Source organism: Malus domestica, chromosome 16 (assembly GCF_042453785.1).
Source record: "Malus domestica chromosome 16, GDT2T_hap1".
NCBI classification, from domain to species: domain Eukaryota; kingdom Viridiplantae; phylum Streptophyta; class Magnoliopsida; order Rosales; family Rosaceae; genus Malus; species Malus domestica.
In genome coordinates this window covers 21,129,540-21,141,904 of record NC_091676.1, presented here as the reverse complement: position 1 = coordinate 21,141,904, position 12,365 = coordinate 21,129,540, and the positions used below count along the sequence as shown (strand labels likewise).

General features: G+C 39.8%; 2 protein-coding genes across 2 annotated transcripts; both read left to right on the top strand.

The window, feature by feature from the left end:
* Positions 1–709: 709 nt before the first annotated feature.
* LOC103429709 (probable plastid-lipid-associated protein 6, chloroplastic) lies at positions 710–3,767 on the top strand (the record flags this gene model as incomplete). The annotated part of the gene is given in 4 exon segments (NM_001328904.1): positions 710–1,000; positions 1,912–2,148; positions 3,078–3,204; positions 3,298–3,767. Coding segments are annotated over 4 exon segments (870 nt in total), but the record flags the coding sequence as incomplete, so codon positions are not given.
* Positions 3,768–4,393: 626 nt separating this feature from the next.
* On the top strand, positions 4,394–9,027 carry LOC103446623 (kinesin-like protein KIN-10A). The gene is made up of 6 exons (XM_017334755.3): positions 4,394–5,155; positions 5,674–5,829; positions 5,923–6,030; positions 6,131–6,241; positions 6,994–8,448; positions 8,681–9,027. Exons 1-6 carry the CDS (start codon positions 4,529–4,531, stop codon positions 8,894–8,896), a joined length of 2,673 nt encoding a protein of 890 aa, XP_017190244.3. The 5' UTR covers positions 4,394–4,528; the 3' UTR covers positions 8,897–9,027.
* Positions 9,028–12,365: the final 3,338 nt, after the last annotated feature.

Below are 12,365 nucleotides of genomic sequence, written 5' to 3'. Positions count from 1 at the left end.
AAAACCATGAAACATGAGGGTAGTAAACAATCTTTTACCCTAATTTTAGGTTTGTGGAATGGGAGAGTCTCTTTAACATTTTCAAAAAAATTATACAAACCAATCTTAATTAAAGTAATATTTATTCACAATCCTAAGGTGGAGGTACGAATTTGGAAGTTTGCATTCTTTCCATGAATGTTGGACGCAATGAGCAATTGGTTGGATTGCGCATAGAATTTCCCATCGTATATTCGATTTGACCAGGATTTTTTGTTTTGTGAAAAAAAAAACGATATTATCTAACATCAAGAGGGTGAGAGAGCATGATAAACTTTATAATTGGTAACAATAATGAAGTTCAAATTCCCATGATGAGAATCGAACCTAAAACCACTCACTTATGAGTGAAGAAAAAAAATCATTAGATCGCAATACCAAATGACGATTTGAAACCAGGGCATGATATTGTTATTTGGTCACAAAAGAAATTAACACTCTTAATTCATAGGCAATTGATTTTCAAATAAATCCAACCAAAAAATGTAAAATCAATTTGGACCGTTGAGATTTGCAATCGTAGGGTCAAATTTCATGAAGCTTCCAGTTCCATCCATTTTGCGTTGAATAATTTACTGGAAGACCGTACAAACGCGCGCACTCATACTAACCACGAATCCAATGGCGTCGTCTCAAAACAAACAATATAAACCCTCAAAGAGCCAAGACCTTTCCTTTCTACTTTCTAGCCATGGCCATGGCTTCTTTGAGCTCTCTCCCTCACTCTCTACATTCCTCGCCTTCTACTTCTTCTGCAAACTATGTTATTCCAAGCAAACCACCCTGCCCAAAACGCCTCCGTTTTGGTTCGTCAAATCGCCGTCACACCAAAAGCTTTGCTCCGAGAGCAGCTGTGGACGAGGTTTCTGTTCTCGAACCGCCGCCACCACAGCCGCCGTCTTCCGGAAGCAAAACCACGCCCAACCCTGAACTTGTAGCGTCTTTAAAGCTCAACCTATTGGTACGTTCTCAAGCTATTGGGCATTTTTCTTTAGCTTGCTCAATTTTTTTTTCCAGTTATGGATTTGATTGCATTTGGTACAGTAATTTTATACTATTTTGGAATTTGGATGCAAATCAAGTAGTTGGTAACTTGGTGGTGAAATCATTGTACTTTTGTGTAAATGTTATTGGTATCTCATTACAAATTCTCTGCAGCATGCTGTTATGTTGAAACATCCACATCGATCGTATCTATGTGAAAAGAAGTGTTTAAATATCCTAACTCCACTCCAACTAATACCAAGGCCTTTTGTGATAAAACCCCACACCTGACGGATTGTGCAGGTGCCAGGTGGTAATTACCAAGGGGACAATATTGGTGTTGTTGGGAGTGATGTCCTTCAACACAAGGATAACTCTATTTGGTATTGTTGGGTTCCTTTGTACTTCCCTATGATTATATGAGTTTTTCGCTTTGTGTCGAGTATTGGTTTTATGATCAGAGGACAACAGTAATCATGTTTGTGCTTAACAATTGTGAGTTAAATATTTTGGAATGAGTATATGAAGGCTGATATTACTAGTATAGGATTTCAATAGAGGCTCTTGAAAAGCCTTTTTAAATTTTTTGGTCACTTATGTTTGTAATTCAGTTTATTAACTCTTCTTAGAAAGTTGATTTTGCAACAAGGTTCTTGATATACGGATTCATCTGTAATTTCCTATCTGTGGAGCAAAATCAAATCATGTCCTCCAATTTACATCTCTTTTATATCACAGCTTCATCTTTAAAGTATGGCTTTAACTGTTGTCACATAAAATGGCAATGTGCACATGCGCTCTTGTGGTAGTCATGGTCCTTATTTATGTGAATTTAACTGTTTGTGCTTTCTACCATCATTTTTTCAATTTGTGTCTAACCCGATGCAGAGTGCTGTTTCTGGGCTAAATAGAGGTCTTGCAGCATCGGGAGAGGATCTACAAAAGGCAGAAGCTGCTGCCAAGGAGATTGAAGCTGCTGGAGGTCCAGTGGATCTCTCAACTGATCTTGATAAACTGCAAGGGAGATGGAAATTGATATATAGCAGTGCATTTTCTTCTCGTACTCTAGGTGGGAGCCGTCCTGGACCTCCCACCGGAAGGCTACTCCCAATTACCTTAGGCCAGGTACTCATCTACTATATTCCTGGACGCCATTGATATGCTTTCACCCATTTGCATGTTTGCTAACTATGAACACCAATTGAAATATTACACCAATATATGAACACCAAGTGACTTTACCTGATCCTTTTTAGAAACTCATACGCCCCAAAGCCCACAAAGTCTTTTAAGTTTTTAACCATTGAGTCTGCAAAACCATTCCAGATTCCATCATTAATTCGAATTTCCTTCACCATAGCTTTAGGAAGTTGATCATTTGTACTCTTTATTAGCGTGGATCTTTTTCCACTTACCTCCTTCCCGTATCCTGTTTGCAGTGCCCAGCAAGCATGAAAACTTTTTCTTTGGTAAGGAAGAAACCATGCAGGATAGAAAGCCATAGACTAATACAGAAACTTCACGCGGAAAAATACAGAGGCTCTACTCTCAGTAAACCATATTGTATAAATGTGCGGAGGATTACCTGAGGAATCCGTTTGAACCTGTCTTTCTTTTGTAGTTAAATTGTCCATTGTAGCTAACGAAGTTCTGAAGTAAAATTTTGGAATAGTTCGTTTGAAATATATTAAATTTGTTCGACCTCAACTTGGGCCTAGGATTTCAAATAGCAGCAGCATATGTCTATGTATCCCTTGATAATACGCGTGCCCGCACGCACAACATACGAACAGTTGGAAGGGGGAACGTCTAAGGTCTGCTATGTGAAGGTGTAGTAGATCATCTGGAACTTAAATTAACAGTTTTATGAATTAAGTAAACTCAGATTAACAACCTACGTTGTTAGATTTTAACTGGTTAAGATCTTCTGTCCGACCCTGTGTTGTTTAGTCCTTGTCATTGTTTTACATCATACCAAAATTTACCATGTATTGAATATTCGTTATTCGTTGATGATTTTGCTGTTCCGAAAGTAACATATGTTATGCAAATAGGTATTTCAACGGATTGACATCTTCAGCAAAGACTTTGATAACATAGTGGAGCTTGAACTAGGTGCTCCATGGCCCCTGCCACCCGTTGAAGCAACTGCCACTTTGGCCCACAAATTTGAACTCATAGGTACTTATGAACTCTCTTATTTGGTGTGTTTTGGTTTACGTAGCAACTTATGAATGTGACATAAACCAATGAATGACCTTTTAATAATTACAGGATCTTCCAGGGTTAAGATCATTTTTGAGAAAACTACTGTGAAGACTACTGGAAACTTATCGCAGCTTCCTCCATTAGAGTTACCTAAGTTACCGGAAGGACTACGACCTCCGTCTAACCCAGGAAGTGGTGAATTTGACGTTACCTACCTTGATGCTGATATCCGCATCACAAGAGGAGATAGAGACGAGCTAAGGGTTTTTGTTGTTTCATAGTTTCTTGTTAGTTTCTTTTCCTACTTCCAATGTATCTCCATCTGTTTTGCCTCGCGTCTTCTTGGTGTCGTTTGATCATATGTTGTTACTTCCAATTGTTGTATGCATGAACCGGTGGATGGAAGTTCCAGGAAATGTTTAACGAGGAACAACACTGTATACATGTAAATTTTGTAATCGATAAGGTGAATCGTCTTTGTCACTTGGATTGTATCTGCATTGCCTTTTCAAGTGATATCTATAGGAGTTTTAGGCACACTGGCATTCAGCAGTTTTGCTGCTGGTTTATCCAAATTTTAATGGTTGTGGCCCTTGTGGGGTGTTAGATATGAGTTTTAGCTGAATCTTGACGTGTTTAACACAACAAATAAAGACATTACTTTTATCAACATTTGAGGGGAGTATTGAATTGTGTTCTGTAGATGTGGTTGTTAAATTAGGCAACATTTTAAAGTGCATTGTTAAAATTTAAATCTAGTCTATGATGTAGTGGACCAAATATTTTTGGTGACGATTTTCGCATTGCTATTTTATTGAATTTTCTGCATTTGCGATTGAGGGTAATCAAAGTATAAAAACAAGATGTTGAGCTAGAAATGCCAAAATTAAAGTGTGAAAATCGTTATCCTGTTTTTTGTATCCTTATTAAGTGGGAAAACAATATATACTTACAAAGGTAGTTGAATTTGTGTGTGCAATGGACAACAAGTGCATTTAGAGTTAATTAATACTTTTTCCCAATGTGAAACGATTTGACCCACCACTCACAAGTCCATTTTGAAAAATAAAATAAATTAAAATAAAAAATAAAAGAAGAAAACTAGACGTTACAAATGACAACGGCTATATTTTTGTTTCAAAGTTTTGAGTAGAATTCCGAAAGCCCCTCATTTTCAAATTACATGCCCTTCCAAGACTCTTCCTTTTTCATCTCTCTTTCTCTACCTTCCTTTCTCTCTCCCACTCTCATCGTCTCTGTAAATCCAGATCAAATCTTGAATTCTTGAACCTTACAAATGGCTCCGACGCCGTCTTCTTCCAAATCAAACCACTCCCACACAACCCAGTTCAAGACTCCGCTATCCAAGCACCGCCTCCCCAAAGTGCACCCATCTCCGAACCCAAACTCCGCCGTAAAAGATCCACCAGCGGAGCACCCGGTCGAAGTTCTAGCCCGAATCCGTGACCACCCAGATCGAAAAGAACAACCCGCATCGGTTCTCCAGATCAATCCTCAGAGGCAGAGTATTCGTGTCCGGGCCGATTTTGGGTACCGGGATTTCACGCTCGATGGGGTTTCGTTATCGGAAGAAGACGATTTGGGGACGTTTTACAGCAAATTTGTCCAGTCCAGGATTGACAGTGTGAAATTGGGAGAAAAATGTACGATCATGATGTACGGCCCAACTGGGTCGGGCAAGAGTCACACCATGTTCGGGTGTTGCAAGCAGCCTGGGATCGTTTACAGGTCGTTGAAAGATGTTCTCGGGAATGGGGAAGATGACGGTGGCGCTGCGGTTGGGTCGTTTGTGCAGGTCACTGTTTTGGAGATTTACAATGAGGAGATTTATGATTTGTTGCCGAGCAACAGTGGCGGGGGATTCGGGTATGGATGGCCAAAGGGCAATGGCTCCAATTCTAAGGTGATAATTTTAGCTGAGTCTCCCTTTTTTTTATCGAGTTCTTGATGATTTATGAGTCTTCCATCAAATTTTCTCTCTCTGTAGATCTGTAAGTTTGGATTTGGAAATGGGTTTTCTGCAAGTTTGAATTTTAAGATTTGTTTGTGTTGGCTCACTGTAAATTTCATTAAATTGGTTGTGTTGGCTTAAATTAGAGAGAACTTGTTATATCACTCTTAAGACTGTCAATTTTTAAGGATAAATTATTGTGAACTCCGTGCAAATTTGGTTAAGCTGCTTGTTGGCTAAAATCAAAGGAAATTGCTCCAGTTCTAAGGTGATTTGATTTGGATTTCGAAATGAATTTTCCGTCGAACTTTGGATTTTTAGCTTTGATTGTGTTGGCTCACTGTAAGTTTGGCTAAGTTGGTTATGTTGGCTTAAATTATTGAGAACTCATCTACAAATCTTACAGGCTGTCCTTGTTTGAAGGTACATAGTTTTGCTGCAATTTTCTGTACTAATACTTGTGTCTGCAGGTTAGGCTTGAAGTTATGGGGAAGAAGGCAAAGAATGCAACCTACATTTCTGGAAATGAAGCTGGGAAAATTTCAAAAGAGATTCAGAAAGTGGAGAAAAGAAGGATTGTCAAGAGCACCCTTTGCAACGATAGAAGTTCTCGAAGCCATTGCATGGTAGATTCCCTTGAACTTTCAACTATATGGTAATTCTTTCCGAGTATTGTTATGTCACTAGTTGGATGTGACTTGCTTTCTATTTCTGCATAGATAATCCTTGATGTCCCAACAGTGGGAGGACGCTTGGTGCTCGTGGACATGGCTGGATCTGAAAATATTGAGCAAGCTGGCCAAATTGGGTTTGATGCAAAAATGCAGGTAATTTCTCGGTGGTGGTGGTTAATCCATGCTTGTATTGTTGCAACAATTTCTTTGGCATTGTAACGATTGCTTATTTTTGCTTACATTGAATCCACAGACTGCAAAGATCAACCAGGGAAACATAGCTCTGAAAAGGGTGGTTGAATCCATTGCCAATGGTGATTCTCATGTGCCCTTCAGGGACAGCAAACTGACCATGCTTCTACAGGTAACTTCTATTTGTTGGATAGTGGCCAAATTAGTGGCCAACTTGGCATTCACTTTCGGCTAGTAAATTAAACAAAGAAAAGTTTGGTGGACATCATCATGCGTAAAGACACAATGATTATGTTTGTTGAAAAGAAAAAGGAAGGTCATGATGATGTTTGTAAAGGAATGATTATTCCTTTACTTTGGATTTTTTATTGGTTGCTTTTGTATGGATAAAGGTTGCAGCCGAATGTGGGAGGGAAGTGGGGGAGCGGCAGATGAGAGAAACCAGGGAGAGCATTCGGCTCTCCCATTTGAATATGAGCTGCTCCTTCCCACCATTTGTAATAATCTCATTTTGTTAGTAATCACTCAATCAAAGATGTTGGTGCTACTTGTGTAGCTTTTGGGAGAGAAGGATTTTGATATGTGTTTCTTCTTCTCCATTTGTTTCTTAGTTTGAGTGAGAGCTATTGGTTGTATGTGGGATTTGGGTTTGAGAGTTAAAACTCTATTTGTAATCTCCTTTTGATATTAGTAGAATTTCCTCGCCGTCTCGGAACTGGATGTAGGCTTACGCCGAACCAGTATAAATCCTTGTGTCTTTTGGATTATTTGTCTTGTCATATTTTGCCGTTGTAACTTATTGGTTTCATATTTGACGCTTCCGCACAACACTATTCACACTGATGCCAGTTACTAAGGTTTATATGGTGCCTTTTAACCTTGTAAGAATATGTGGATGATGGTTCTTACGTTCTTTCTGTACAGGATTCTTTTGAGGACGACAAGACAAAAATCTTAATGGTCCTGTGTGCAAGTCCAGACCCAAAGGAGATACACAAGACAATCTCCACCCTTGAATATGGTGCAAAAGCAAAATGTATTGTCCGCGGACCTCATACGCCAATCAAGGACAAAACTGGGACCGAAGATTCATCTGCAGCTATTTTAGGATCAAGGATTGCTGCCATGGATGAATTTATCCTTAAACTGCAAGGGGAGAATAAGCTCAAAGAGAAAGAGCGGAATGAAGCACACAAGGAGCTAATGAATAAAGAAGAAGAGGTTGCTGCATTGAGATCTAAACTTGAGCTTGTGGAAGGGAAGGGATCAGGGGCAAAGGAGGAAGAAATCAACTTGAAGGTGAATGAAGTGGCCCAGACTCTGAAAAATGAGTTGGAAAAGAAGTTGGCAGAATGCCAGAGAATGGCGAATGAGTTTGTTGAACTCGAGAGAAGGAGAATGGAAGAAAGGATATTGCAACAGCAGCAGGAAGTTGAAATGCTGAGGCGGCGGTTGGAGGAAATTGAGCTTGAACTGTGCTGCTCAAGCGATGGAAATGGTAAGGAAAGCGGGTGGTCGAAGGAGCCTGATGGAACGCAGTTTGCCAAAAGGTTGTTAGGAATCTATGCCAGTGATGATGCAGGAGGAATGGTAAAGTCAATGGATTTAGACATGGATGATCAAGAAACGTATACTCGGGAGATCAAATATGTAGGAGTGGTACCTGGGGTTGCTTATCCATCTGACAGCAATAATGTAAACACTGCACACATTGATTCTTTTGAGCCAAAATATGCTGACAGGGTATGCCTGAGCACTGTTTTTGAGGAAGAAGAAATGGAAGAAGAGGAAGGAGCTAACAAAAATGTGGAGGCTGAAGAGGTTGAGAAAGAAGTTATAGAGGAAGAGAGAGTGTGTATGGTTGATGGATCTAGCTTCAGGAGTAATTATAATGTGGACTCCCTGACATCGTTACCTCAGGATTATCAAGATACACCAACTGTAAAGCAAAGCAGAAATCCAGAGGAAGAAGATAACAATGGAAAACCAGATGATAGGCTTGTCAGAATCTGCAACATATTTACACTCTGTGGAGATTACAGAGAGATCTCTCAGCATATCGCACGTCCAGCACCTACTGTTGCATCAGTTAAATCAGAAAATGAGCAGAAACTGGCAGAATCAGAGACAAACAAAAGCCGAGTGTGTGATGAGACAGCATTGGCCTCCAGGGAAAACTACGACCCTTCAAATGAGGGCACTGACTCGGATACTACTGAAGTGTATGTGAAATGGGAAGCTTCAAAAGAAAATCCAGGGAAGTTCATTACAACACTTAAGGTTGTAAAAGACGCAACCCTTGCTGACCTGCGAAAGTTGATTGAAATCTATGTCGGTGCAGAAAATCAAGCATTCACTTTTGTCATGCTTGGAGTTGGGGTAAGAGTCTCAAACCTCTTAACATGCTAGGCTACACAGTCTATTTTCTCTTACAATTGTATCCTGATAAATTTCCTATCATCCATAGAATGCAGCATGATAGGTTGCAACTTATGCGGTTCATTAGTATATTTTCTGTTTTCGATAGAATGCTCTCAAACATAGAATTCTTTAGCCCATTGAGGAACACGAAAAACTCCATCTAACTACTCTGTGGATACTTGATGCGCAGGACCCTAGTGGAGCATCGGTAGAGAAGGAGAAGGAAGCAGCAACTCAGACAACAAAGCTTCCCCTACACAACAATCAATCAAATAGGTACCTGGCCTGCTTGAGACCACTGAAAGGAATGCAAAGCCCAAGTAGGCTTCTCCCATTAAGTCCCCTCCCATTGAAATCGCTGGAAAACAGGCTACACTCCGACTTCCTGCTTCTCAGTCCATGGTAGTGATTGAACGACACCCGAAGTAGCACCAAACTTAGGTTCTACTCCATATGTTACTGTCAGATAGTACTCAGACAGTGCAACTTTTGTAATGAAAATGCACAATATTATATGAGTGTGTTTCTTTTGGTACATATTACTGTTCTGATTACATCATTTGACCAAAACTGTCGTGCCTAAGATTATGCGACCACGAAGGCGCCTCTCTCTGACCAAAATTGACCTATACACCGTAACTCGCTAAAACCATAAAACCTATTTTTCAATGAATTAAATTCATGAAAACATCATAAGAATGTACAACGGACAATTAGATGCAACAATTAAGGAGTTGGCACATCTCAACTTCTCTGCCACCTGCTGATCTATCCTATTGTGTCATGGACTCCAGCCAAGGTTCTCCGAAGACCAAGAATAGACGCAGGTTAGTTGCCATTCTTGTTCATTGTTGTCGTGGACGGTGGATCCCTCTCAAGTCTCGAGATGGCATCAACGTATTGCTGTATTATTCCGCTTTTATAGTCTAATCTAGTTGGTGTGAGTACATGTTTTCTGACGAGTGACAGAGAGAAATGAACTCCTTGAATCTTGACGGAATTAAAGACTGTTTGAATGGTGGGATAGAGGATCAAAAGCAACAAACAATTTTGCAGTCAACCAAAAGGCATTTAATTGCAAGCAAGCAATAGATTTGTAGCTTCGACAAGTCATATTTCTAAAGGAGAAATCAAGAAACAGAAGATTAAACATAAAAGTTGACCTACTTGACACGCCCCGATCCGGATATTTCCCCGAATACCAGGATAGGCACGAGCTGGCCGACACCCGAGGGTGACGAAAGCCATTTATTGAGTGCAAAGGCTGAAAATAAGGAATAATTAAGACTTAAAAATATAAAAAAATAAAGAATATGTATTTAAGGAATGTGTTCAGAGCATACAACTAACCAGAATACTATAAGAAATAATATAAAATTGAATGAACAAAGGAGTAGGTCCTACACCAAGAGGACTCGAAGATGCCGCTGCGGAAGTGCCTTGATGCCGGGATTATTTGCCTCGATTCTAAGTCTAGAATGGGGGCGGAAAACAAAGGTGAGTGGACCAAGTTCATATATACAATAATAATAAAACAGTTATTAACGTACTAACCCCTAGGTTTATATAAAGAAAACTACTAGCATAATAAGTGATAAATTTACTGAAAACCCTAGCATGCCAAAAACATCTCTAAAGACATATCGCGGAAAAACATCGTGGAAATCAAAACATCAAACGTCTCACAGATCGTCTCGTAAGCGCGGTGTGCTGCCAATAAGATCACTGAATAAATATATATCTCTCGACCCTATGCCAGCACCGTGGTCTCTGCGCTCGTAGCCAGAGATTACCAACTCTCGACCCAATGCCTGCTCCGTGTCCCTCAGCCCGTAGCTAGGGATTATTTCTCCCGGCCTATCTACCAACACCAGATCCTCACCCCAGACGGCATAATGTCCACTAGGTACGCACAAATAATTACGCCTCTCATAAATAACCACTTCTTAGTATAAAGTTATCCATCGTCTATACTATAAAAAGGGATTTCTAAACCATATTCTAGCATCCTATCATCATCTATCAGATAGTCTACCAGTTTATGGTTTTTTTATAGCAAATACGATTGTAGACATCGAAATTTCGGTAAATAAATATTGACCGATAAATCAAAGTTTCAAACGCTCATGTATTACATAAATTTTACACGTAGCGTATGTCTAAACAAAAAATCGAAATAAGTTGGAAAAGTCATCAAACATGACACGTGTCAACACCTGGCAGAAACGACTTATTTCATCTGGAATATTATATTCAAAATTAGGCCTTGGAAATTTCTATAAATAGAAGGCTAATTCATTCATTTCAAGGAACCAAAATCATTAGGCAAAATTCTGAAGCTCTGAAGCTCTGAAACTCCGAAGCTCTCAAGCATCCAGGTTCCCGAAGAATCAAGAAAGCCTTCTTCGTTCATCATTCATCCAAGATCAAGCCCCGACGGCCCTTGGATCAACAATCATCCACCTTCAAGATCAAGCCCCGACGGCCCTTGAAGAAAGTGTTCTTCGTTCTTCGTTCATCGTTCTTCCAAGATCAAACCCCGACGGCCCTTGTATTAACAATCACTAATTCAAGATCAAGCCCCGACGGCCCTTGAAGAAAGTGTTCTTCGTTCATCGTTCTTCCAAGATCAAGCCCCGACGGCCCTTGTATTAACAATCACTAATTCAAGATCAAGCCCCGACGGCCCTTGAAGAAAGTGTTCTTCATTCTTCGTTCATCGTTCTTCCAAGATCAAGCCCCGACGACCCTTGGATTAACAATCACCAATTCAAGATCAAGCCCCGACGGCCCTTGGATCAACAATCACCAACTCAAGATCAAGCCCTGACGGCTCTTGAAGAAAGTGTTCTTCGTTCTTCGTTCATCGTTCTTCCAAGATCAAGCCCCGACGGCCCTTGGATCAACAACATCAACAAATCCACACATCCAACCGTCATTCAAAGATCAAGCCCACGGCCCCTTGAATAAACTTCCAACAGTTCATCCAAGATCAAGCCTCGACGGCCCTTGGATCAACGAAACATCCACAAATCAATACCTTATGGAGATCGAATCAGAGGATCAAAATAGAGAGAGATTGTAACCCAAAATCATTAAATACAAATATTATTTTGTGCACGTTGTTCTTGTCTCTTTCGTTTCAGGAATTTTCTGTGTTCACAACGATATATTAAAATATAGCTCAATATAAGCCAACAATTAATTCCTTACAAAATAACGAGACGATATTCAACATTTCAATAAACATGCTTAACATAAAATCAGTTCATAAACTCGTAAGGCATGCTATTCATTTATGTGATTAAACTATGAAATCATGTAATTTTAGAAGGGGTCCACTCAACGAATTGCGAGCACGATCCTTAATAGGTGCCTAATTCTTTGTGTTGTGCCTCATAATATTTGCACCTATAAAAATATTAATTTAAGCATTCCCCAGAAATTATCCCAAATTCGAAGCAACGATCAAACCATTTCCAATCATCACTAAATTAAACTAAAATCTCATAGATGTGATTAGGAAAATTACCTAGATTTCAATTTAGGAGGATTTTGGACCCATTAATCTCGGATTCATCGAGATTCCACCAAGATGGCACTGGTGGTGCGTACCCATTTTCTGGAAAACAAGACAGAACATGCAGAGGTTGAAAACCTGGAATCTCACCTAGATTTTAATCCAGTATCACACGAAAGGATTAGAAGATTTACCTAAACACATATTTGGGCACCAGGTGGTCGAGTCTGTCACAAATTTGCGGGGAAAGACCAAGGAATGTCGCCGATTTCGTGAGTTTGTGCACAGTAAAATTCAGGGGGTTAAATCCTTGAATTTCACCTTAACTTTTCACTAGAATCACACTCAAAGGTTC